We start from the raw sequence: 27,031 nt of genomic DNA, 5'->3' as shown, positions 1-27,031 counted from the left end.
GAACTGATGATTCCCATGTTCACAGGAGCCCTGCAGAGCAGGAAACAGGGTGACAACAGCCTCTGCCTTGGCCATGGCACATGCTGCACAATCTGCTTTTCCTCCAGCCAGAAGGAATGAGCTGCTCCCAAGCCACCCACGCTGCTGCAGCCAGCTCGTGCCTCTCCCAGCAAAGTCCTTCCCTTCCACTGAAGAACAGGATTCCAAGAGGGCAAGGTGCTGCCTGTCCCCAGATTGCTACAGCTCATCCCACAGAAAATCCCTAACCTCAATTATCCAACCTCAACAACAGCCTGCAGCCATCACCTTGACTTCTTTGGGAATAAAAACCCTTCCCAGTGATCCTGTTATCCTCTACTTCTCCACCAAAGCCACTCTCCTGCATAATTCCCTTCCCACAAGGATCAGGATAGCAGCAAAGGGAGACCCAAGGCAGATGTGGATCCTGGCACACAGAGGAGGAGAAAGCCAAAGGCATGGGAAGAAGGCAGAGGAAAGGAGGAGGAAGGAGTTTGTGAATAACACAAGTCCACAAAAAAGCCAAGTTCTTATCCTTGGTGCTCAGGGGCCGGTTCAGTTCCAGGCACAAACGGCCACAGTGGGAGTCCCAGAAGAAGAACAAGATCCTGGATGTGCCAGGCACTGCCTGTGCAGCACCCCAGCAATGGAATGCCACCAGATCCCACATGGGACAAGCTCAGTGACATGGCAGGACAAGGGGTTAGAGGTAAACAGGAAGAAAGTGACATCTCTCTGCAGGACAGGCTGCAGCAGAGCGGCCACACTGCTCCCCAGGGGGAACCCTGACCTCCACTCACACATGGGGAAGAGAAAGACTCTTCCCACAAAACCCCACTCATCTTTTTTCCACTAAATGTCACTACAGAAGATCACCCCAAACCCCAGGTACTTCCTTTCCCCATGCCCAGTCACTGCCAGGGGACACCACGCAGCACGTGGGGTGGCAGAGTGTGACAAGCAGCAACTTAGGGGCAGCAGCAGCAGCACAAATGAAAATAAATCCCTGTTCTAGCAGGCAAAGATCACTCACATTAGGAAAACAGCAGCTTGAAAGTACTTTCCCTTCCTTGCCAGCCAGACATGAGCACTTTGGGTTACATCAAGACCAGGAGAATGAGAGAATCCCAGAATACCCTGAGCTGTAGGGACCCCCAGGGATCCCCCAGTGCCAGCCCTGCCCTGCCCAGAGCCCAGCAAGCCCAGCCTGGGCATCCCTGGCAGCGCTGGCCAAAGGCTCCTGGAGCTGTGGCAGCCTCGGGGCCGTGCCCATTCCCTGGGCAGCCTGGGCAGTGCCAGCACCCTCTGGGCAAGAACCTTGCCCTGAAATCCAACCTAAATCCCTCCAGGCCCAGCCCCAGCCACTCCCTCAGGTAGAAAAAAAATCCCCCATTGATGGGATGGGCACGAGCAATGATCCCAAATGTGCTGCTACAAGGCAGGTGCTCCTGAATTCTAAACTTGTGCCCCAAAGTGAGACTGCTGGTTTTTAATCCAATGGGGAAATGAGAAGCCCCCCCAGCTCTGAGTGGCACCATGCCAGCAGTGAATGAGCCCTGCCTGCCTGGAGCTGCCTCACTGAAAAGGTTGTTACTAAAAAAACAATTTAAAAAGAAAGTCTTGAAATGAGTCACTGTGGAATCAGGATGAAATTGTGAATTTTATGCTTTGCTACACTGGAAGATGGAAATGCTACTTTTGGAGGAGGCAGTGGGGAGATTCACCCCTCAAATAAAAAACACCTCCTAAAGTGGCAGTTTTCTGAGCGTGATCAGGGAAAGAGGAACTTTCTAGAACAGATACAGACCAAGAGCAGCACTGGAACCCTGAGGCTCCTCATCCCAGCAGGGTCCTGGCAGTGCAGGGGCAGCAAAAGTGACACAAAACACGAGGTGTCACCTCTAGGCAATGAAACCTGGGGGGTAGAGCCGGAGCTGCCAAAACCAGAAGGGAATCCCCAAATCCCTGGGGCTGGCCCAGCCCTGCCAGCCCATGCAGTGCCAGCTGTGCCCCATGAGCACCTTGTCCCCAGCCCAGAGCACTCAGTGCCACCTGCAGGGGACACCTGCAGGGCTGGGCACTGCAAAGCTCCCTGGGCAGCCCCTGCCAAGGCCTGAGCTCCCTTGCCATGGGCAAATTGCTGCTGCTGGCCAAGCTGAGCCTGCCCTGGCCCAGCCTGAGGCCGTTCCCTCTTGTGCAGTCAAGGGGGAAGGAGAGAAGGGAGCAGGGGAAGAGGGAAGGAGGGATGGAGGGAATGCTTTCCAGAGATGACAGTGGTGATTCCATCAGCTCAGCAGCTCCTGAAACCTCACCCTTGGTCTGAAAATTCCACATGGGCAGGCAGCTCCCACACCTGGCTTTCCTGAGGACCAGGAGACACACGGCCACTTGTGCTTTAGGAACAGCAGGGATTTCACAGTGATCCCAAACCTCAGATGCTCCTTCCCTGAACATGGACTTTCCAAGATCCTTCAGGGCCTTTGAAGTAATAAAGAGGCTTCAAAAGACAAGCTGGGAACTCCTTGAACAACAGACTCTTCATCACCAGCACACAGGGAAGAGCTCTGGTGTGATGCAACCCCGTTGCAGTTCAGCACTTTAAAGTGATGTTGTGTAAGCAAAAACTCAAGGAAGGAAACCCCCAAACCTTTCCCTAGCCCAGCTCCAGTGCCACCCCACAGCTGCTCCTCCTCTGCCTGTCCTAAACCCAGCTTAACCCTCCCTGAGACTGCCCAGAGTCACCTGGGAACACCGAGTGTAGAATGTCCAGAAAATCCTCAAATTTGAGCAGATCTGGGGTCCCCCCAGAAGGGCAGCTCACCTTTTCCCCATCATTCCTAAACCATGGTTTAGCTGTGGCTTCCCCCAGGCAGCTGGAGAGGCACTGCAGGGTTTGAAATGTGCCCTTGTTCTGAGCCCTGTGCAGAAAGGAGTTGGTTTTAGGGGAAGCTGAGGCTGGAAAGGGGCATTTTCCAAACCCCAGTCACTGGGAGTCAGACTGGGACAGCCCAGCCATGGAATGCCAAACTGGTTTGTGTTGGGAGGGGCCTCACAGTCATCCAGTGCCACCCCTGCCATGGGCAGGGACACCTTCCACTGCTCCCAGCCCCAGTGTCCAACCTGGCCTTGGGCACTGCCAGGGATGCAGGGCCTGCCCAGCCTGGAGGGAACAATTCCTCATTGCCAAGAACTCCTGATCCATCCCTGCCCTCCATCCCTTGTACCACGTACCTGCACACACGCCTTTTACTGCCCCATGTGCCCCTCAGGGCCTGGGATGGGGACTCCAGGTGCTTCTTTTCCACCTGTCCCACACCATGCTGCTTTCCCCACAGCACACCCAGACCCCACCATGCTGCTGCTTCCCTGACAGCCAGACCAGCACACCCAGACCCCACTGTGCTGTTTTCCCCACCGCACACCCAGACCCCACCGTGCTGCTGCTTTCCCCACAGCCTCACAATCCACGTTCGCCGTGGTTCCCAAGCGCTGAGGGGGACGCGCCATGCCGAGCGCCCCGGCAGCAGCCAGGCCAGCGGGGCCGGCTCTGCCCGCACAGCACCGGGGCCGAACAAACAGATCCTTCCCACAAGCAGTGCCTCGCTAAGGCAATGCCCCCCAGAGCTTCAGGGAGGGGATAAATCACCGGGCAGGGAACGGCACAGGGACAGACCAGTGTGAGGGCCCGTGGTGTGAGGGCCCGGCTCGGAGCCGCCGGCCTCGAAGGGACCCGCGGCACAGGCAGTGCTCAGAGCAGCACTCCAAGGGCAAACAAATAAATTCCTCAGGCGCCTTCTTCAGCGCTCCATAAATCCTGCAGGCACACAGGGGGGCAGAAGGTGGGAGCTCTGCGCACGGGAGCAGTGCCCAGCAGAGCTGCAGGTCTGCTCTGGGAGCAGCACGGCTCTCCCTTCCCTCACAGCCCTGGCCCGGCCTCACAAAGCACAAACCCAGAGCTGAGGGGGCTCAGAGCCATGGACAGGGCTCTGGGAGCCCACTCCTCGATGGACGGGGCTCTGGGAGCCCTCTCCTGCACGGACGGGGCTCTGGGAGCCCTCTCCTCAATGGACGGGGCTCTGGGAGCCCTCTCCCGCACGGACGGGGCTCTGGGAGCCCTCTCCTCAATGGACGGGGCTCTGGGAGCCCACTCCTCGATGGACGGGGCTCCGGGAGCCCACTCCTCGATGGACGGGGCTCTGGGATCCCTCTCCTCGATGGACGGGGCTCCGGGAGCCCTCTCCCGCACCGACGGGGCTCCGGGAGCCCTCTCCCGCACCGACGGGGCTCTGGGAGCCCTCTCCTGCACGGACGGGGCTCTGGGAGCCCTCTCCTCCACGGACGGGGCTCTGGGAGCCCTCTCCCGCACCGACGGGGCTCCGGGAGCCCTCTCCTGCACCGAGGGGGCTCTGGGAGCCCTCTCCTTGTTCCCATGCCGAGGCTGGGCAGCTGCACTGGAATATTCTCCGTGGGAGCAGTGCCCCGGCAGTCACGGCTCTGTCACCCGGAGCAGCCCCTCAGCAGAGCACACAGACCACAGGACAGACAGCTCAAATTGCCCCAAACTGCAGCTGGGAAGGGTTTGGGACCACCCTGGGAATGCAGCACAGTGTCTGTGGCTGCCATGGGCACAGAACATTTTGTTTAGCAGAGTTAATTACAGACCAGCACAGCTTCCAGCAAGCTGAGGCTGCCTCGGAGATGTGCTCCAAATCACAGAGAGTGGCCTTGACTTATTTAAAAAGATTCTTGTTCCCAAACACAGTGGGAGGGACCAAGACTTTCTGCATGACATCAGCCACCAAACTTGAGAAAACAGCAGCTTTCCATGTGCAAATTAAAAATAAAATAATTTCATTCCTGAAAAAAAAAAATCCCAAAAAATAACACTTGAAAAAAACTTAACATTATTATTGTCATGAACAGCTTAAAAGTTAAATTCTAAAAAAACCTGCACCTGGTGTCTTCCTGAAAGAGACACTGAAACCCATCCAGTGCCACCCCTGCCATGGCAGGGACACTTTCCATGGCTCCCAGTGTCCCCAGTGCCCAGCCTGGCCTTGGGCACTGCCAGGGATGCAGGGGCAGCCCCAGCTGCTCTGGGCACCCTGGGCCAGGGCCTGCCCACCCTGCCAGGGAACAATTCCTCATTGCCAAGATCCCATCCAGCCCTGCCCTCTGGCACTGGCAGCCATTCCCTGGGTGCTGTCCCTGCAGGCCTTGTCCCCAGTCCCTCTGCAGCTCTCCTGGAGCCCCTGCAGGCCCTGCCAGGGGCTCTGAGCTCTCCCTGGAGCTGCTCCTCTCCAGGTGAGCCCCCCCAGCTCTCCAGCCTGGCTCCAGAGGGGTTCCAGCAGTTCCAGGTCCCTCCTATGCAGGGACTCCCAAACTGGAGCAGCTCTGCTGTGGGGTCAGCCCAGGGAGGGGGGTTTAGGGCTGGAAGAGAGCAGAGCCCATCCCAGCCAATCTCACTCCCAAATCACCTGGCTGGAAGCTTTATTTGCCCAGAGTTTTGGACACTTCACTTGGAGGGAAAAAAGCATTTGTAAGGAAAAATAAATGTTACTTTTTCATGTAAATCTTGTATCTTCAGGCTACATCAGCTGATCTGAAAAAAAGTCCCCAAAACCCCAAAAAGGAAGCTGAGTTTCTCTCTATCAGCTCTCCTGCCCAGTACCAGCACAGGCCACAGCCACTGACTCTACTGGTGGTATTTCTTTCCCAAGAGCAGAAGTGTCACCTCTGCAGCACTTCCGTGCCCAGCCAGAACACACAGGACTAAGTTTAGCCATCGTTAGGCCACAGAGAAATCCCTCCTAAGCCCTGTCCACTCCCAGAGCCAAGGAGGCACCAGCAAACCAAACCATCTGCAGAGAGCTCTGCATTCTCTCAAATCTGACCCTTCAAACTCATTATTCAGGGCTAATTCCTTGCAGCTCCTCCAGGACCAGAGGAGCAGCGGCCCTGGGGTCTGAGCAGCAACACTTGGGGATGTTGGGCTGCAAAGCTCGGGTCAGAGTGTGAAATTCTGGGTGATTTCTGCTGGGCTGGGCTGTGCTGACTCGGTACCAGCCACAGCCACGCTGAAGGACTGTGTTTACCAAAGGGATAACTCTGGCTACCAGGGAAGCTCCCTGCCAAATCCTAACACAAACACTCAGGTGACTCAGGAGGATGAGCCCAGACTCCTCTGGATCTTCTTTAATACCTCATTAATTCAGGGAAAAAACACTCCATACCCTCCAGGCAGAAAACATTCTCTCCAGCAGCAGCATAAAGGGGAAAAGGAGCCACAAGCTTTCTTTCCTTCCTCCTCTGCTGCAAACAGGGAACTTCCCCGCAGCTTCCCTGAAAATTCTTGCCCAAACCAATTCCAAGTGGCCCAGGCTGCCATGGCAGGGATGGAATCACATCCCTGGAGGGATCTAACAGCGCTGTGCATGTGGCACTTGGGGACATGGCTTAGTTGAACTCTGCAAGGGCTTTCCCAACCTAACTAATTCCAGGATAGTCCCCAGTAAAGCCAGCCCTTTCTCACCTTGTGCACCAATGCCTCACAAGTATTTCTACCAATGCTCACACAATGACTCTAGTGAACAATAAAGCCTTTTTTCCTCCTCCTTTCCAGCACAAATTCCCTTGTTTCTCTGGGAAACAGAAGGTGCTGGATTCACTCCCAGGGCCAGGGCAGGTGTCAGTGAAGCCTTCCTGGGAATGCTGGATGTGCCACCACGCTGCCCTTGGGGAGGGTCTTGAGTCCCTGCTCTGCCAGGTGACCTCCTGCACAACAGTGACATCTCTGCACGTTACTCCTGCCTCAGGAACAGGAAGCCTGGGGCTCCCACATCCCACAGCACCATGAAGTTACACATCCAGAGCCCGTGAGGAACTCCAAGGAGCTGGGAGTGACATTCCCAGCACAGGTGTTTGGCAGATGCTGAAGAAGCCACCTGAGCTTGAACCACAGAGCAAGACTTGGGCCTGGTTGAACAATTCCTGTTCCCTGAGTGAACAGCAGCTGGAGTTTCTCCCAACCCCAAAGGAATCACGAGAATGAACCCATTACACACTGCAGGGGGAGTAAGGATGAGCTGGGGTGAAATGTCCCCTTTTCCTACAGCTCAGGCAGTAGGAATATCCCCTTTTCCTCCACCCCAGTTCCAGTGCTCCTGCAGGACCCAAGAGAGCACATCCCACAGCCCTGTGGGCACAGCAGGCCTGGGCTGATCCTGGCTTTCCTGCTGCTTCTCCCACATAGAGCTCAGCTTTGTCCTGGATCCTGCCACATTCCCAGCCTCAGGAGGGCACCAGGGCCATCACACTGCTGGGACTTGGGGCTCTGGGTGCCTGTGCAGAGCTGGGATGGCTCCTCCAAACCCCTGAGTGCTGCCAGCACAGCCAAGAGCCAAAGGTACTGCCGAGCTGGCTGGGATGAGCTGGGACACTGGGACAGCAGCATACTGGGATAGCAGGACACCTCCTCCCAGCAGAGTCCCAGGGACAGGAAAGCATCTCAGCCATTTCACCTTGTTAGGCTGAGCACTGAAAATAGCCCCGGGATGAAAAACAAACCAGCTGGACAAGTTCTCCACAGCAGGAGGCTCTGGCCAGAAGCAAGTGAGCTCTGTCCTGTCCTGAGCTGTGTCCTGAGCTCTGTCCTGTCCAGGGAGCTCCTGTACTGTCCCCTGCCCAGGGAGCTCCAGAGGGGTCAGTGCCACTGGAGCATCCCCCCAGGCAGCCCCCGGGGAGGGAGGGGTGGCAGGGAGAGCAGTGCCCCATCCAGCACACCTCTGAAGATATCCATCTGCAGGATGACACAGGAATGCCAGACATTCCCGTTAAGGACATGACAGACTCCAAGGGCTGAGCCTCGCCCTTTGAAGCATCAAACATTTTTTCTCCTTACCCAAGAAGAAAAATAAAAGATGGGAGAAAAAATAACCAGCGACCCCACTTTTCACAGCAATTGTTGTCAGGAAAACTTCTCTAGGAATCATCCTGCAGTGTGGGAGAACAGCACTGAATGCCCCCAAACATCCCTTTCCACCCTCTTTTTGTGTTAATGATACAGCAAATGAAATGAACAGGAAAACCTGTTTATCTCCAAAACCCAGCGTGCAAATGTCCAGGAAAAAGTGTGGTCCATGAGAAACCTCTGAGAGCAGCAGGAGCAGAGCCAGGAGGGCAGGGATGGGATGGGGACAGCCCTGGGGTGGCACAGGATAACACCCATGGTGAGAGGAGGTGGGATGAGGACAGCCCCCATCACTGCCCCACCAAGAGATCCCTCTGCCAGGCTGTGCTGCCATCACCATTCCCACAAAAGCAGCACCATTCCAACTTGGCTTCCACACCTGCCAGTTCCACACTTCTGGAGCATGCCCTCTTTCATCCAGAGGCCCTCCAGGACACAGCTGAGTTAACTGACTCTCAGCAGGCCAGGCTGCAGGAGGGGCACTCCCTGAGGAAGCTGAGGGCCCTCTTCACCCTGCCAGCCCTGCAGGACGCACTCACCCCTCTCGGGACAGAGCCAGCCTGGGCTCCAGGAGGCAGCTGGGAAGATAACAGCTCTGAGACCCTGGGTAACAGCACAAAGCAGGGCTGGGGCTGCTCTGGCAGAGCCTGGCACAACCCAAGCCCCCAGAGCCCCTGGCAGCATCAGCAGCTGTGCTGGGTTTGTGCCCCAGTGCTGGCTGGGGACAAAGCACCCTGAGCCCCCAGGCAGAGCCACCTGGATCCACACACCACACAGATAAAAGCACGGCATGGACAAGAACATCCTTCCTGATCCTTTCCACAGGTTTGGAAAAGATCTCCTCGATTCTGCAGTTTACAGCCCAGACCCACTGCGAAACCCCAGGAACACCAAACTGCTGTCACCTTCCCCAAACACTCTGAGCCACTTCCATCAGCCACTTCCCCATCAACACTTCATCCCTGCACTTGGATCCAGCTCCAGAAATGCCAACCAGAGGAGGAAGCTGGGAAGCTCCAGCAGGATCTGCCCTGCCTGAGATGGGATCAGTTCCCTCCTCAGCAACCCCTGAGCTCAGCCCCAGCAGGTGGGAAAAGCATCACACGTGGATTAAGAGGGAACAACCCTTCCACAGTCTGCCTGGCCTGGAGCTCTCCTCACTTCACCTGCACTCCTGGAGCTGCTCTGTGACAAGCACGAGGCCTCCAGGCCAGCACAAGGTGCCAAACCTGGATTTTTACCCTCCAGCTGCCAAACTCCAGAACAAACCCACCCAGGCACCCTGAACAACAGCAGCTGCTTGGAGCAGAACACTTCCAGAATTATTTCTGTCCCCCCAAAAATTCGTTTCTATCCTCCATCTATCTCTATCCAGTTAAAAAAATTACTTTTTTTCCCTTTGGCTTACTCACCCATTAATTATGTCCTGGCACTCTTACAGATCTAAACACATGCATTGCTTAGCAGCTTTAATCCTGAATTATTCCTGCCTTTCCTGCAATCCAAAGCCTCCCTTGCCTAGGAAGGGGCAGGCTGTTCCAACCAGCAAGCTGTTCCTTTGTAACTCAGAGAGGAACATTCCTCAAGTTCTCCTGTTTATTGCGTTTTTATCCTCCCAGAACAGCCGAATTTACGGCACCGGAGCTCCAAACCTGCAGAGAGGAATTAAACTGACCTTAAAACTCCATCCTTCAGGGAAAAACAAACACTGGGCTACAAAAATAGTGCCTTTTCCTGCAAAACGTGTGTGTGTGTTACCAAACATCCCCGTTCCCAACTGCACTGCTGCTGCTTCCACTTTCTGAGAGCTGCAGGGATCAGCAAGTCCCAAAGCCCAGAGGAGGTGAAGGGGTGGTGGGACTGAGAACACCCAGAGCTCCTCGGTGGGATAAAGAGCACTTCCAAGGAGCTGCCTCCCTGCATCCTGCAAACGCTTCTTGTGGCAAACCTCAGCAAGGTGAGGATAAAAACATATACACAAATATATATATATATATGTGCCAGAGGCAACCCCTCTCCCCCTCAAGGTGGTGGTGAGAGACTTCCAAGGAGCACTTGGTGGTTCCCAAAGTCAAACCCCACAGATGTCCGTGCCACACAGTGAGTTAATGCATTTTCCAAAGTGGAAAAAATAGGTTACTTAAAAATAGGTCCATAATCCAAACAAACAAGCACCCCGGTACTATTTCACAGAGGGAGAACAAGCAGGCAGGGACAGTCCTGGGACACAACCAGGCATGGCTCCCCTGTGACTTCTCTTGCTCCTCTCAAGGTTTTCCATGCACTGCAGGGCCGGGCACCTGGGCCAGGACAAGCTCGTGGGCACAGCCCTGCCATCACCCCCTGCCATTAATTGTATTATCAGGATTATTGCAGAGAGCTCAGAGCCCCTGGCAGGGCCTGCAGGGGCTCCAGGAGAGCTGCAGAGGGACTGGGGACAAGGCCTGCAGGGACAGCACCCAGGGAATGGCTGCCAGTGCCAGAGGGCAGGGCTGGATGGGATCTTGGCAATGAGGAATTGTTCCCTGGCAGGGTGGGCAGGGCTGGCACAGCGTGAGGCAGGAGCTCCTCAAGGCTCCCATGTGCTGCAGGAGTGACAGAGCAATGGCTTTAATTAAAGAGTCCCTGTCCCTGCCAGCACCAGCTCCTAAAACTGAACTGGAGCTCTGGAGGTGCCACAGAATTAATCAGGCACGGCTGGAGGGGCTGGGGAAATGAAGGTGAGGGAAAATTAAAGTGTCCCAGAGAGCCCAGCATGGATCAGCCATGGGAGCAGAGCAGACTCAGCACGACAGTGCTGCCTCCACAGGAAACATCCCCAAATTCCAGCAGCAAAGAGAGCCTCAAGGGCAGGAGGGGGAAGCAGCAGGTCCCAGGGCTGCACCTGGTAACAGGAGAAGGCAGAAAAGAGGCCAAAAACCCCATCAGTCACAGCATCCCACACTGGATTGCGCTTAGAGGCACCTTAAAGTCCACCCCATCCCACCCCTGCCATGGCAGGGACACCTCCCACTGTCCCCAGTGTCCAGCCTGGCCTTGGGCACTGCCAGGGATGCAGGGGCAGCCCCAGCTGCTCTGGGCACCCTGTGCCAGGGCCTGCCCACCCTGCCAGGGAAGGATTTCTCCCCAGTGGGCCCTGACTGACACAAGGAGGGCTAATGGAATCTCCTTCTCCAGCTGGGGGCAGGGGGATCCCCAGACCCTCACCCAAGAGCAGTGAAGGTCCCAGCTCCTGTTTCCAGAACGTTCCTGCCCCTGCAGTTACCCACAGCAGGGCCCCACACAGCTGGGCCAGCCAGAACAGGAACCACCCTGGTCCCAAAGGGCCTTTCCAGAGGCAACCCAGAGCTGCCCAGGGAGAGCCACAACTCTCCTGCCTGCCAGGAGTTGATTTCTCCCTCTCTGGATTGAAAGCAAAGCTAATTAATGGAGGAAACAGCTTTTTTAACACTAATCAGTTTGTGCAATTAGGGCTCTGGGGAGCAGAATGCCAGGCTGGGCACAGTCCAGCACCGAAGGGTGGCCAGGGCTGGCACTGCCCCTGGGCTTGGGAGCACCAGGGACACGAGGCACTGCCAGCACAGCCTCCAAGTGGGACAAGCAGCAGCACAGGGATAACCCCAGGCAAGTGCTGCTGCTCAGCCACCAGCTCACAGAAAGGGATATTTTACTAACAAATCCCCAAATCCCTGGTGCTGGCCCAGCCCTGCCAGCCCATGCAGTGCCAGCTGTGCCCCATGGGCACCTTGTCCCCAGCCCAGAGCACTCAGTGCCACCTGCAGGGGACACCTGCAGGGCTGGGCACTGCAAAGCTCCCTGGGCAGCCCCTAAACACCAGGATGGCCTTTGAGCTCCCTCCCTCCCCAGCTGGCCGGCAGCTCATGAACCACACCTCCCTGGAGGGTACCTCAGCTGCCCTGGGCTGTCCCCAGACTCCCACCCATCCCTCCAGGCCCTGCCCCAAGGAGGAGAGAGCTCCCACAAGGAATTATGTGTACCAACACACTCAGGCAGCCCATGAGCCAAGCACCAGCTGAGTAGGCCACAGAAACACAAAGTGCTTCTCCTTCTCACTCCTCGTGGGATGAGGCTCTGCTCCAGGCCCACCAGAGCATCCCAGACCCTGCAGCTGCACCACAAGGGATGTCAGGAGGCTCCTTCCTCACACATTTTCTGCTCCATGCCCTCCTGAGAGCAAAGGGTGGAAAGGACAGAGGGATTGCTGCCTTCCCCATGGGTGTGTGTATCCCTGCCCCACGGTGGGAAAGGACAATCCAAAGCCCGGTTTGGGGCAGGAGCTGCAGCCCCAGCAGTGCCCCAGCAGCTCCCCCTGCACCCTCCTGCAGGCAGGGACCACCCCAGGGGCACAGCAGACATGGAGACAGCTGCTTTCCAAGGCAGCAAATAAATAAATCTAACAAGAAATTAAATTAAGAGCCTCTCTCTGATCCAGCTGAGCATTACTCCAAGTTTCTGGGCCAAGCAGGGAAGGGAATGAGCTGGAGGGAGCCAGGAGCTCCCCAGCAGCCCCAGCACTGCCCAGCTCCTCCTCCTTCTCCACATGAGGCCACTTTGCTGCCAAAACACGATTTTTCCAGCTCTCAGAATGGCAATTCCTCGAGATGAGTTCCATTCCCGAAGGAAGCCGAGGCTGTGCTTCCAGCTGAGCTGGGGAAGAACATGGACTTTTCCCTGGCAGAGCCTCCAAGTGTTCCCACAACTGCTTCATCTCCCTCACCCAACCCAAAGCTGCTGCTCACAGGTGCAATTTCTACTCAGGGAACCCCTGGAAGGACTGAATTTAACAGCAACATCTCCTTTACAAGGCATTTTATCAAAGGAAGGAGAGCAAAGCGGGTCGCTGTGCCCCATGAACTGCCCCAGGTGTGTGGAAGGACAGACCCAGCCTGTCCCACCCTGCAGGACAAGGCATCACTGAGCTCCTCACAGCTCCACTGAGGCCTCCTCCTGCTCACAGGACAAAAGCCCTCACGCTGGTTTCCAGCCCAAACCCAGCACTTCCCAAGGCAGAGGTTCTGCAGCAAAGGATTCACTTCCAATGAACCCCTGGGCCTTGGGATGGCAAGGACAGACAGGGCTTGGGCACAGCCTCCTCAGCCAGAAATTCACATTCTCCCCTCTGGAATCAATGACAGACACCAGCCTGCGGCTGCAGCCCCCCTCCCTCAGCCTGACTTTGTGCCACAGGAGGCTCCCTGGGGTCAAGGGCAGCTCCAGGTGTTCCAGGCAAGCACAGGAACAGCCCTGGGCAGTCCTGCAGCCTTGGGCACCAACACGATCAGGATGTGGTTTTAACTTGTTCTTTAAAGCACTCAGATAAGAGCAAAGATGACTCAAGAAGGGTTGAGATGAAGGAATCAGTGAAGCAGGAGACAGGGCAGGAGAAGGAGCAAGGATGAGAAAGAGGAGCTGCTGAGAAAGAGGAAAAGCCACCACACCTGTGCCAGCCCTGCACCAGAGCCCAGCCCTTGCCACCCTCTGAGGCATCACCCAAAAATGCCTCCACCCAACACAGAATTCAGAGCCCACCTCTGAGCTGCTGCAGGAAAGAGGGGAAATCCACACCACAATCCCTGAGCTGCCTCAAGGATGCCAGAACAGGGACCCAGCTCTCTGTGGATGCCAGACCCCAGGAAGAAATTCCCTGCACAATGAAATAAGGCTCAGGGCAATGCAGACTGGCACCACTTCCATATTACTGCAGGGGGGTCTGGATCCCCCTGGATCTGCAGGGGGAAGCTGCCACCATTGAGGGAACCAGGGATGAGCCCCAGCCATCCAAACCCCCACCCTCCACAGCCAGCTTTCCTTGGAGCTCCCACAAACACACCTGGGAGTGTTTGTGAACCAGGGATGAGCGCAGCCATCCAAACCCCCATCCTCCACAGCCAGCTTTCCTTGGAGCTCCCACAAACACACCTGGGAGTGTTTGTGAACCAGGGATGAGCCCCAGCCATCCAAACCCCCACCCTCCACAGCCAGCTTTCCTTGGAGCTCCCACAAACACACCTGGGAGTGCCCTCCTGTGCTGGGCTGCACAGAGGGCAAGCAATTAAAATAAAAACCCTAAATCCCACACACTGGTTGCAGGTGATGTGATTTAAGGAGGAAGAGCCAGCTGAGCAAGATTAGTATTTTAAATAAGTTGAAGTTTAAGACATTTGAGCCAAACAATGGGTCACGTTTTTGATGGCCCACATAAAACTCGTGTAAAACATTGGCCACAGCCCCGGAGGATGTTCTGAGAAGGACCAGAAAAAGCACCAAAACCTGGCTGATCTGGGCAACAGCCAGAGAACAGCAAATGAGCAGAAAGAGGGGGAAAAATTCCTGGAAGTCCAGTTTGTCCCTGAGGAGCCTGGTTTGCCCCCTTTTAAGGGGTGTGAAAAGGTCCCGGGCCAGGCTGCAGCCTGACAAATTCGGGCTAAAAATAACCAGGGCGGGTGCAAACAATGCCGTGGGGCCGTCACACATCCTGTGACAGCGGCAGGAGCCCAAACCTGGCCTCGGGCAGGGCCAGGGGCTCCAAACCCCCCACACCTCCTTACAGGGATCCTGTGCTGCCGAGTGGAACCAAACTTCAGCGTGATCCCGGCAGGAGAAGATTACAGATCAAAGATTAAGGCCTCAATTCGCCTCTGAGGGAGTCAAAGACAGGAGAAAACCTGGTTTTCCCCGGGGTTCAGTCACCAATTCTTATGTTCCTGCATGGATAAACCCACCCGTTTCAAACTCTTGCTTAAGAGATCTCCCAAACTGTGAATCGGGATCGTTCCTAATCCTCTGTAAAACCTGCTGATGCATCCATCCCCTGAGCGTGCAGAGCAACCTCAGCAGCCCAAGAAGCGCTGCAGCTCAGGCTCCTGCTCTCTGCAAGCACTTCCCTGCACGGCCCGAGAAACTTCCCCGGTGCTGACGTTTTATCGTTAAAACCCTTCCATCCTAATTAAAGAATTTAAAAAAAAATTACACCTCTGCACGTTGGAAAACGTGTCAAAGCCGAGCACTTTCACTTTCAAAAACGTCCAGCACTCACCTCTGCCTCCCACCGAGCAGCAACACCTTCTGCTTCCAGGGAAAACAGCGGGAAAAGCGTGTCCTGTGCCGGCTGAGGACATTCCCTGCTGGGAGCTGGGAGCGACAGCTCAGAGAGCTCCAAACCCAGCGGCCCGGAGAGCTCGGGGGACCCGCGGCAGCAGAGGGCACGGAGCCCGCCCGGCTGCCCCGGGACGGGACACGGAGCAGGGGACACCGATCCCTCCCCGGCCACATTCCTGCACCTTTGGGGCTCCAGCCCGAGCCAGCCAGGAGTCCCATGGCGGTTCGGAGCCAAACCACGGCCCAGCGTGACCCGCAGCGCTGGAGCAGCCGCGGCGGGGGCAGCTCTGGGGCCGCTGCCGCCCGTGCCGGGGCTGCCTCCGCTCGCCAAGAGCACAGCCAGCAGCTGAATCACCCAGGCTGCCACACTTCTGCAGGGCCTCCAAAAATAACCGCGCTGGAAATTCCTTGGAGGCACAAACCTTGCTTCACAAGGACTGCGGAGATCCAGTTTCCTTAGTGGAGCAGACTGGATGCGAACGGGCCCGAGGGTTCAGGGGCACGGCCAGAGGGGATGAGGAGCTCTGGTCCCGGGGACAGCCAGTGACAGACCCCAGCCCGGGCCGGCATGGAGCCGCCGAGCTGCCCGGGCTCCCACCCCGAGCTGCCCACGGTTCTGCTGCGGCCCCGGCTCCAGGGCCGGCTCCTTGTCCCCGGCGAGCCTCAGGCTCAGAGCCGAGCCCTTCCCAGGGCTCCGCTGCGGCGCCTTCCATCAAACACCAGCATCCAAACACCGCCCCAGCCCCTTCCCCGCGCCCACATCCCCCGCGCCGCCCCCAGCAAGGCCTGCCCGGGCCGGGCTGCACCCGGGGGTCCCGGCAGCGGCGCTCGGCACTGCCGGGCCCGGGGCTGCGGCCGGCCCGGGCCGGGCTCACAGCTCCGGCTGACCTCGGGCACCGCCACAAGGACACGGAGCCCACGGAGCCGGCTCCAGGGCAATCCCCCCCGTGCCGGGGCTCGGCTCCCGCTGCCCGTGCGGCTGTCGGGGCGGAGGGGATGGGAACGGGGCGAGCAGAGCGCCAGAGCTGTGCCGCCCGTGCTCCTCAGGTGGGACTGGTGCTCCTGCACCGCGGGGCTCCCACAGCGGGAGCGGCCCCGAAACGGCTCCTGAGGAACCCTCGGGTCCGCAGCTCCCGGCACCGCTCTCGTTACCGCGGGCGAACAAGTAAATAACACTAATTATCTCAAATCCCGCCAACCGCTCCCAGTCGATGCCATTTAACGAAGAAAAGCCCAATATTGTAAATGAGCTGAAATTTAAAACTTTCGACCCAAACAGCCGGAGCCCGCTGCAGGAACAACCCGGGGTTATTTCGGTCCTTGCGGGGTCCCGAAGCGGGCGGGGATCACCGCAGCTCTTGCCCGAAAGGCAGAGGAATGGCCCCAAAACGGAGTGCGGGGGGGGCTGGCACGGCCTTCCCCGGGCAGCGCCCGAGCCCGGCGGGGCGGGCAGGGCACCGCGGGGCCCGGCCGGGGGCTCACCTGCGATGGCCGAGTCGTCCAGGTGGGAGCCGGGGGCCCGCTCGGCGCGGCCGGGATGCTGCAGGACGAGGAGGAGGAGAAGGAGGAAGAGGCCGCACAGCGCCCGCACGGCCCGGCCCGGCCGCGGCTCCATTTCCGCGTCCCCGCCGCCGTCAGCTGCTCCTCGGCATCGGCACCGGCTGGGGGCCCGCGGGGTGTCCCGGTTATCCCGGCTATCCCGGCACCGCCGCCAGCTGCGGCCGCGCACCGGCTACCGGAACCCTCTGCCCCCCTCGCCCCGCAGTGGTCTCTCCCAGGACAGCCTCCCCCCCCGCCGCAGTGGTCTCTCCCGGGACAGCCCCAGTCCCCCCGCCGTCAGTGGTCTCTTCCCGGGGTAACCCCGCCGGCCCCTCTCCGTTCTGCCGGGATAACCCCACTTCCCGCCACCTCCGCTAGCGGCTCCCCGGCCCGCTCCGTCCCTCCGCCGCCTCCTGGCAGCGGTGCCTGCCGAAAAACCCCGCTCTGTCTGTGCCGGGACAGCCCTGCACCCCCCTCCGGGCCCGCGGTGGTCTCGTCCGCCCCCCCCCCCGCGCGCCGCCCTACGCACCGGGCCCTGGCGCGGCCGCGCGCGCGCTCAAAGGGAGCGTGGCCAAGCACTGCTGGGACACACCCACCAGGGGCGGGGCCAACGGGGCGGGCACGTGGCCACGCCCCCGCTCCCGCCCGCGCGCGCACGGCGCTGGCCCGCAGCGACCTCTGGTGGGCGAAGAGGGGAATGGCGGGACAGGGACACAGCGACAGGAGCGACACATCGCGATAGGGGGACACACCGACAGGGGTGACACACACCGACAGGGGTGACACACACCGACAGGGGACACACCGGGACAGGGGACACACCGACAGGGGTGACACACACCGACAGGGGACACACCGACAGGGGACACACCGGGACAGGGGACACAGCGACAGGGGACACACCGCGACAGGAGCGACACATCGCTATAGGGGGACACACCGACAGGGGTGACACACACCGACAGGGGACACATCGCGATAGGGGGACACACCGACAAGGGACACACACCGGGACAGGGGACACACCGGGACAGGGGAGACACCGACAGGGGACACACACCGATAGGGGACACACGCAATGGGACACACACCAACATGTCACACACCAACATGTCAGACACCCTGGCATGTCACCCACCCTGACGTGTCACCCACCCCGACGTGTCACCCACCCTGGCTCTCTGGGCAGAGACACTCTGGGGTCCCAGCACGTGGCTCCTGGTTCGCGGCGGGGCTGAGGAGATTGCGACACCTCCCAGAGCTGGGACACCTCCAGGGCCACCAGCTCCCGGTGGCACGGCTGGAGCGGTGCCACCAGTGTGCCCTGAGGCCACCGCCTGGGGGGGCACGGGGAGCTCACATCTGTCCCACCCCTCACATCTGCCCCAATCCTCTCATGCGTCCCACTCGGCCAGGGTGCTCTGAGCAGTGACAGCCCTGTCCCTGGAGCAGGCTGTTCCCAGCCAGGTGCCTACGCCCCTGCTATGGGGTGGGGGTCCCAGGGGGTCCCCTGGCCATGGTGGGGATCCCAGGCTGGGACACGGGGCTGGCTGCTGTCCAGGCTGCTGTCCAGACTGCTGTCCAGGCTGATGTCCAGTGTCCCTTGGGTTCTGGTCCCTGTGCTGGCACTGGGGAAGATGCTGGCTGTGGGTGGGGGTCCCACACCTGCAGACCCCAAGATGATGATGGGGACGGGCCACTGGGATGGGGACAGGCCACTCTGATGGAGACAGGCCACTGGGATGGGGACGGGTCACTGGGATGGGGACAGGCCACTGGGATGGGGATGGGTCACTCTGATGGACACAGGCCACTGGGGTGGGGACAGGCCACTCTGATGGGGACAGGCCACTGGGATGGGGACAGGCCACTGGGATGGGGACAGGCCACTCGCTCCCAGGAGCTGCCTCCCTTCCATGCCCGGTGTCCCCCACAAGCCCCTCCTGCCCCAGGGACCCCCATGGGCTGTGGGCACTGCTGGGGGGGACCTGGCCCTTGGGGGGACCCCCAGACTGGGGGACCCGGCCCTTGGGGGGACCCTCACAGCACCCGGGCTCCTCTGGCCTCGGGGGTGAGGGGGGACACTCCTGCAGCAGCCACAGGACCCTGTGCTGTCACCCCCTGTGCTGTCACCCCCTCCCCACACACACCTCGAGGGCAGGGGGTGTCATGTCCCCCCCACCATCAGCCCCCGAGTCCCCAGGTGACCCCGGGTGGGGTGGGCTCCCTTCCCTGCTCACCCCCCGCACCCCCGGAGCTCTGGGCCCCCCGGGCTGGCCGGGGCTGTCCCGGTGTGTCCCTGTCCCCAGCCCTGTCCCCAGCGCTGGGGTCGGGGTGAGTGGCGGGGGCCAAGGGGGGCCTCAGGGGTTGTGAGGTGGGGTCAAGGATGAGTGCCAGGGGTGGGAGGGCAGGGGCGGGGCTGGGGGGTCAGAGTTGGGGTCAAGGATGGGGGGCCCAAGGGTGGGTGGCTCAAGGGTAGGTGGTTCAAGGGTGGGGGGCCCAAGGGTGGGGGGCTCAAGGGTGGGGTCTCAAGGGTGGGGGGCTCAGGGGTGGGGTCTCGGGGGGCGCAGGCAGCTGCCGCGGGAGGGGGGTCCCTGGCCCGCCCGGCCCGGGCGCTGCGGGTCCCTGCTCGGGGCGGTGCCGGGGGTCGTGCCCCGGGCGCTGCCCCAGCCCCGCGGCGGTGCCGCAGCCCGGGGCGGTGCCAGGGGCGCGGGGGCTGCGCTGCCCCGGCCCGGGGCCGAGGAAGGAAGCGGCGGGCGCGGGGGGCCGGGCGCGGCGGGGGAAGTTTCTCCGCGGGACCGCCCGGGGCGGCGGAGGAGGCGGCCGCAGACTTCCTCCTCCTCCTCCTCCTCCTCGTCTCGTCCTGCTCCTCGTCCCGCCGCCGCTGCCGCCCCGGCCCCGCTCCCGCCGCCGCGCCATGCCCCGGGGTGAGTGCGGGGCCGGGGCACCGGGGAGGGCCGGGGGTCCCGCGGCCGGGGGGGCGGGAGGAGCCGCCGGTCGGGGCCAGGGCGGGGGCGGCGGCAGCGGGACCCGCCCGGAGCGGGACCACGGGGGATAACGGGACTGCCGGGGAGAACGGAGCTGCCGGGGACAACGGGGAGGGACAGCGGAGCTGCGGGGACGAGGGGACCGCCGGGGATAACGGAACCGTCAGGAATAGCGGGGACCCGGGGTTGACGGGACAGCCGGGGATAACGGGGCACCGCGGTGCCCCGGCAGGAGCGGAGTTTTGGGCGGCAGCGGGCCCGGCAGCGGCCGGGACAGAGCGGGGACAGAAACGGGCCCGGCCCGACCCCTCGGCGGGACCCCGGCCCCGCACCCGCCGGATCTGCAGCCGCACCCCGGCCCCGCTCCGGGCCCGGCGCTGCAGGGGCTGCGCGACACCGGGGGGCGCTGCACGGACCGCGGGACCCCGGCCCCGTCCTGACCCGGCGGCCCCTGCGCTGACCCCCCGGCACCGACCCCCCTGCACTCACTGTCCCCCTGCACTGTCCCCTGCAGTGACCCCTGCCCTGACCCCCCTGCGGCACCCCACATATCCCTCACAGGCGCTGCCACACGTGTGCAGCAGCCAGGACGTGCCAGGGTTGTCCCTGCGGCCTGGGTGCTTGTCACGGGGTGCCCCGGGTCTCCCCCGGGGTCACTGGGTCACTCAGTCACGCGGGGACACCTGTGGGTCCCCTGCAGCCTGCGGGGCTGCTGGGGGCTGCTGGGCTTCCCCTGCTTGGATTGGGGAGAGGAGAAGCCACTGAGGTACCATTTGTGGCCTATGGGGACAAGCTGTGGTGGGAGTGTGGTGGGAGGGGGCCCATGGGGACAGGCTGTGGTGGGAGGGGGCTGGCCCAGGCTCCAGGAGTGTCTGTGGGCAGTTGTGGAGGTGCTGGGCCGTGCTGGCCACGGTGCAGGTGTGGGCTGTGCCCTCGTGCGTGGAAGTGGGTTGGGTTTGGCCATGGCCCAGAGAGGTGTCAGAGCAGCACAGAGCTACCACCCAGCCTTGGGGCCTGGCCTGGCCTGCCTGGCTCCATCCACCCATCCATCCATCCATCCACCCATCCATCCATCCATCCACCCATCCATCATCCATCCATCCATCCATCCATCATCCATCCATCCATCCATCCATCCATCCATCCATCCATCATCCATCCATCCATCATCCATCCATCCATCCATCCATCCATCCATCCATCCACCCATCCATCATCCATCCATCCATCCATGCATCATCCATCCATCATCCATCCATCATCCATCCATCCATCCATCCATCCATCCACCCATCCATCCATCCATCCATCATCCATCATCCATCCATCCATCCATCCATCATCCATCCATCCATCCATCATCCATCATCCATCCATCATCCATCCATCCATCCATCATCCATCCATCCATCCATCATCCATCCATCCATCATCCATCCATCCATCCATCCATCATCCATCCATCCATCCATCCATCCATCCACCCATCCATCCATCATCCATCCATCATCCATCCATCATCCATCCATCATCCATCCATCCATCCATCCATCCATCATCCATCCATCATCCATCCATCCATCCATCCATCCATCCATCCATCCATCATCCATCCATCCATCATCCATCCATCCATCCATCCATCCATCCATCCATCATCCATCCATCATCCATCCATCATCCATCCATCCATCATCCATCCATCATCCATCCATCCATCATCCATCCATCCATCCATCCATCCATCCATCCATCCATCCATCCATCCATCATCCATCCATCATCCATCCATCATCCATCCATCATCCATCCATCCATCCATCATCCATCCATCCATCCATCCATCCATCCATCCATCCATCATCCATCCATCCATCCATCCATCCATCCATCCATCCATCATCCATCCATCCATCCATCATCCATCCATCATCCATCCATCATCCATCCATCCATCCATCATCCATCCATCCATCCATCCATCCATCCATCCATCATCCATCCATCCATCATCCATCCATCATCCATCCATCCATCCATCCATCCATCCATCCATCCCTTGCAGAGTCCTGGGTTTGGCTGCAGCTCCTAGGGCAGAGGCCAAGGGTGAGGGAGGCCTGGTGAGGAGCAGAGCGGGACCCGGCCTGGAGGGAAATAAAATGAGGAAATTGGTCACGACAGCTGGAAAATGAGGGAAATCAAAACCCTCCGACTCAGCACCGGAGTTATTTCAGCTGCCACGGCAGAGCCTGGGGCAGAGCTGGGGGGTCCCTGCATCCCCACCATGGCCATGGACCCCCATGGGGTCCCTGCTGGAGGTTTAGAGATTTTGGCAGTTTCATTACTTTTCTCTTTCTGCTGCTGAGCAGGCTGCAGGGCCGGGGGGACAATGCTGTGCCTGCCCCCCGAGCAGGAGTGACCCCCGTGCCTGGGGCTGGTGACCCCAGCCCTGGGTGGCCCTGGGCACGTCCCTCGGGCCGGGATGGACCCGGGGCTGGGGAGGGGTGCCCAGGGCAGGGCAGGGTGCCCAGGGCAGGGCAGGGTGGGCTGTGAGGTGCCCGCAGTGGGGTGTGCCGGTGCTGTGGGGCGGGGAAGGGGTGCCTGGGGCGGGCAGGGTCGCTTCAGGGAGCTTTGGGGACCGTGGGACAGGGAGCTCACGGGGGCGGCTGCTCCACTTCCCCGGCGGAAAACCCCCGGGGGCTGCCCTGGCCGGGAGCGCTGGCAGAGGGTTTTGCTTCCCTTTTCTGCTGAAGAGATGAGTCGCTTTTCCCGTGCCAGGGGGTGGCGATGGGAGGGGGGACCTCTGTGTGTCACCCACAGCCCCCCAGGGCCGCCCGAGTGCCACCGCGGTGAGGAGCGGGGCCGGGGGGCTCGGGGTGCCGATCCCGGGGCTGGCAAGGGGCAGGTGCCCCACGGGCTGTGTCCCCTCAGCCCCACGAGGCCACTCTGACCCCGGCATCCCGGGGCACAGAAGGGGTTAAATGCGCTGCGGGCCGCCGATCTCCGGGAGAACAGAGCTGGCCTTGTGCCGGCAGCGGAGCTGGCAGCAGCCCTGGGGGCACAGCAGGGCCGAGGCACCCACCCAATGTCCCCGGACAGGCCCAGCCTGGCCCTGGGGCAGCGGGGCCTCGGGAGCCCCAGCGTGGCTGCGGGGACACGGTGACCTCCAGCCCCTGCCTGGCAGCACCAGGATGCCCCCGGGCAGCCCCTGCCCTGTCCTGGAATGGGGCTCCTTTGGCAGGGCTCCTGCTGACCCTCCTGTCCCGTGCTGGGGGACACAGGCGCCCAGGAGGCAGGGCACTGTGCCTCCTCATCCTCCCTGGGAAGATGAGTGTGAGTCAGGGGCTTGGCTGGGGCTGGGGGGGCCGGTTGGGACTGAGATGTGGTGGCTGTGGCTGCAAACCTTGGCTGTGACAGAGCCAGAGCCCCCCCTGGCACCCCCCAGAGCCCCCCTGGCACCCTTTGGCTGTGACAGAGCCAGAGTCCCCCTGGCACCCCCCAGAGCCCCCCTGGCACCCTTTGGCTGTGACAGAGCCAGAGCCTCCTGGCACCCACATCCCCTCCTTGGCACCCAGACTGATTTGGGGCTGCTGTGGGGGCTCTGCCCTGCACAAAGCCCCCTCCTCAGTGAAGCATTTGCCCTGTGAGTGTGGGCCATGCTGCAGCTCCCCTCGCTATGCCACAGGCACCTCGTACCTGGTGCTGGCAGTGCCAGGGCTGGCAGCAGCCAAAAGGCTCCTGTGTGAGCCCTCGGCTCCTGTGTGGCCCCTCCATGGGCACTGTGGTGTGTGCCCACGTTTGGTGTGTGCTGGTGACAAACCTGGGGACACTGGAGCTCCACCCCCAGGGTGCTGGGTGATGGAGAAGTGACCCCTGGCCTTGAGCCCCCCCTTCTCCTCCTCTTCCTCCTCCTTTCCCTCCTCCTCTGTTTCCCAGTGGTGATGCCCTTCACAGGCACGAGTGTTTCCTCTGTGCCAGGATGGGGATGGGGATGGGGATGGGGATGGGGATGGGGATGGGGATGAGGATGGGATGGGGATGGGGATGGGGATGGGGATGGGGATGGGATGGGATGGGATGGGATGGGATGGGGAATGGGGAATGGGGAATGGGCATGGTTCCTGCCAGGTGCAGCTCATCCCGAGGTGCCCACAGTCAGCTTGGGCTTGGCATCAGCAGTGTGTGCCATGTCCCAGTGTGGGATGGGCACAGGGCCAGGCTGGTGCTCAGGGCTGCTTTGGGTCCAGACTGAGTCAGTCAGGCCAAATGGGGCCTTGGGGTGACAGGGGCAGCTGTGTCCCACTGCCGGGGCTGCCCTGGGCCAGGGGTGGGGTGGCTGCAGGACAGGAGGGGCACAGGGGACGTGGGTGGCACTTACAGCCCCTGCGGAAGGTGCCTGTCCCTGAGGGTGGTCCTGTGCAGCCACGGAGGGACCTCAGTCTCCCACAGTCCTGATCCTGGTCCCATGACCCTGATCCTGTTCCTCCCTGCTCCTTCTCCCTCTGCTCCTGCTGCCATTGCTCTGATCCACTTCCTTCCCCCTGCTCCAGCTGCTCCTGATCCGGTTCCTTCTCCCACTGTCCTGGTCTCCTTGATCCTGATCCCCCTGTTTTGATTCCCGTCCCCATGACCACTCCTCTGTGCCCTCTCCCACCGCGCCCCTCGCGGCCCTGCAGCCCAGCACTGCCTGTGCCTGCCCCGGGCTGAGCCGCTGGTGCCGAGCGCTGTGAGGGAACCTCCGGGCCGCGGTCGCGCCCGAACTGGAGGCCAAAGGCCGGGACTGTGTTTGCGGCCCCCGGGGACCCTGCAGGCGGCTTCCTGCGGGGGTGGGGATGCGGATGGGGATGGGGATGGGAATGGGAATGGGAATGGGGGCCGCCTGTGCGGGCCCCGCTGCTCCCCGCTCACCCGGCGGGGATGCGGGGGTGCCCCGCCCGGGGGGAAACTGAGGCACAGCGCTGCGGGGCGGCCCTGGCAGCCCCCCGTGCGTGTCCCGGGGGTCGGGGCACAGCCAGGCAGGGCGGGGGTCACGGCACAGCCGCAGGAAGCCGCGTGTCAGCGCGGGAAGAGGAAGAGCGACTTCCCCATCCGAGGGGGCAGGGACGGGCTGGGGCTCGGGCCCTTCCCCCTCCCCAGCCCTGCGGGCTCAGCGGGCTCTGGGCAGCGGGGACCCCAGCCCAGGACACACGGTGGGATTTCTGCCCCGGCACACGAGCGGGGCTCCTATCCTCCCGCAGCGATCCCATGGGGCGGCACCAGCTGCCCACGGCCGCATCCCGGTGCGAAAGGGGCTGCGGGCCCAGGGTGGGCGCGTCCCCAGCCCAGCACCGTGGGGTGCCCCCGCCTCGGCTGGGCAGGGCTGGGCAGCGCCGGGCTCCGGCCAGCAGCAAGAAGGGGAGCAGGATGCAGCCCTTAATGGGAATCGCAGAGGGAACCTGAGGAAGGAAAACGCGCGCCGGGATTTGGGATAAACACAGCTGCCGGAGCGGACGCTGGCTCCGGGGCCACGCCAGCCACAGCGCCGGCCCTGCTTGCTGTGGGCAGGATGGGGCTGGGACAAACGGTGACAGCCCACGGGCTGCCACAGCCCCGGTATGGCCCCGCTCCCTGCCCTGCTGCCCTCCGATTCCGGGCTGGGGGCACAGCACAGCATGGCACAGCATGGGATGGCACAGCACAGGATGGCACAGCACAGCATGGCACAGCACGGGATGGCACAGCCTGGCTGCCATGCATGCAGCACCCTGGGGACAGTGTGGTCCCCATGCACTGGCCATGGTGGCACATGTGTGTCCCTGGGTCATGGTGGGCAGATCCCCATTGTGGGGGCTCTCTGCCCGCCTGTGAAGCTCATCTGGGCCCTGGGTTGGATGGTGAACCAAGGGGATGCGATCCTTGCGCAGCCCCTGTCGTTGGGGTGTCAGAGCAGGGGGACCCCGCTGACCCAGCCCTGGAGCGTCCCCTCCCTGAGCCCGTTCTCTTCCCACAGGCTGCTGAGGGCACACCAGGAGCGCCGGCATGCAGAGCATCAAGTGCGTGGTGGTGGGTGACGGCGCGGTGGGCAAGACCTGCCTGCTCATCTGCTACACCACCAACGCCTTCCCCAAGGAGTACATCCCCACCGTGTTCGACAACTACAGCGCCCAGAACACGGTGGACGGCAGGACTATAAACTTAAACCTGTGGGACACGGCCGGCCAGGAGGAGTACGACCGCCTGCGGACGCTTTCCTACCCCCAGACCAACGTCTTCATCATCTGCTTTTCCATCGCCAGCCCGCCCTCCTACGAGAACGTCAAGCACAAGTGGTACCCCGAGGTGTGCCACCACTGCCCCAGCGTGCCCATCCTCCTCGTCGGCACCAAGAAGGATCTGAGGAACAACCCCGAGATCATGAAGCGGCTCAAGGAGCAGAACCAGGCGCCCATCACCACCCAGCAGGGCATCAGCCTCTCCAAGCAGATCCGCGCCGTCAAGTACCTGGAGTGCTCGGCGCTCAACCAGGAGGGCATCAAGGATGTGTTCACCGAGGCCGTGAGGGCCGTGCTCAACCCTACCCCGGCCAAGCCCAAGAGGCCCTGCGTGCTCTTGTGACGGGGCTGCCAAGGGACGATCCTGGCCCTGCCCCGTGCCCCGCACAGCTCCTGCCCCCAGCCAGCCCCGTGCCTCCCCAGCCTGGGTGGGAGCCGCAGCCTCCAGCTTTAGTAATACAGACCTTGTTTGCACTAACTGGCCGCCCGCCCCGGGGCACCGGGCTCCCCGCCCCGCCTTTGGTGACGCCTCTCCGGTCCTGGCACAGCAATGCTTCCTGAGAAGGGGATGCCCGGGGTGGGCCACCCCCACTGCAGCCCTGGGCACCCCACGGGGACCTGCCACCTCCACCCTCTACACCAGCTGGGGCACAGGGGGTCCCCAGCCCTTCTGTGCCAGCCCCAGCACTCGCCCAGCCCGGAGCATCTCGCTGGCACTGCCCCCTCCTGCCCCGGGATCCCCCTGGCGGCACCAGGGGCTCCTGGGGGGTGTTTGGGGTGAGCCCCACACCAGGGACCTCCAGCCCTGCTGAGAGCAGAGCCAGTGTGGCCAGAGTAGAGAGCTCCTGCCCTGGCTGGTGCTGGAGCTCCACAGGGCAGCAGGACTCACCTGTAACCAGCTGCCCCCAGAGTTGCTTCTCCTGAAATAAAAACCTGCCCAGGCTCCCCGTGTCCTGTGCTCTCCCCCTTTCCTGGGCGTGGGGACACTGCCTGGAGGGACATGGATGTCACAGGCCCGAGCTGGGCTGGGACCCCTCACTGTGCCAGGGCCAAGCTGAGGGTGCTCATGGTGCCTGCCAGGGCTCTCCTCTGGAGGGAACTGCCAGGGAAGCTTGGCATGTCCCTGCCATGGTCACTCCCGACCCCAC

General features: G+C 61.3%; 2 protein-coding genes across 10 annotated transcripts in view; one reads left to right on the top strand and one right to left on the bottom strand.

Moving 5' to 3' along the window:
* STIM1 (stromal interaction molecule 1) overlaps positions 1 to 16,877 on the bottom strand; it is a 72,511-nt gene extending 55,634 nt beyond the window's left edge. For all 9 annotated transcript variants that reach the window (XM_077192596.1, XM_054653379.2, XM_077192558.1 and 6 more), the window contains exon 1: positions 16,589 to 16,877. In XM_077192596.1, the coding sequence (XP_077048711.1) occupies positions 16,589 to 16,721 (133 nt within the window). In that variant the 5' untranslated portion in view covers positions 16,722 to 16,877. The remainder of the gene's footprint in view (positions 1 to 16,588) is intronic.
* A 2,610-nt stretch (positions 16,878 to 19,487) lies between these two features.
* RHOG (ras homolog family member G) lies at positions 19,488 to 26,826 on the top strand. The gene is made up of 2 exons (XM_054653432.2): positions 19,488 to 19,572; positions 25,622 to 26,826. The coding sequence occupies exon 2, from the start codon at positions 25,651 to 25,653 to the stop codon at positions 26,224 to 26,226; it is 576 nt and encodes a 191-aa protein (XP_054509407.2). The 5' UTR covers positions 19,488 to 19,572; positions 25,622 to 25,650; the 3' UTR covers positions 26,227 to 26,826.
* The last annotated feature ends 205 nt before the right edge of the window (positions 26,827 to 27,031 follow it).

This window comes from Agelaius phoeniceus, chromosome 2 (assembly GCF_051311805.1).
Source record: "Agelaius phoeniceus isolate bAgePho1 chromosome 2, bAgePho1.hap1, whole genome shotgun sequence".
Classification (NCBI taxonomy): Eukaryota; Metazoa; Chordata; class Aves; order Passeriformes; family Icteridae; genus Agelaius; species Agelaius phoeniceus.
Note: the sequence above shows the minus strand (reverse complement) of the source record. Positions and strands in the feature narration are given on the sequence as shown.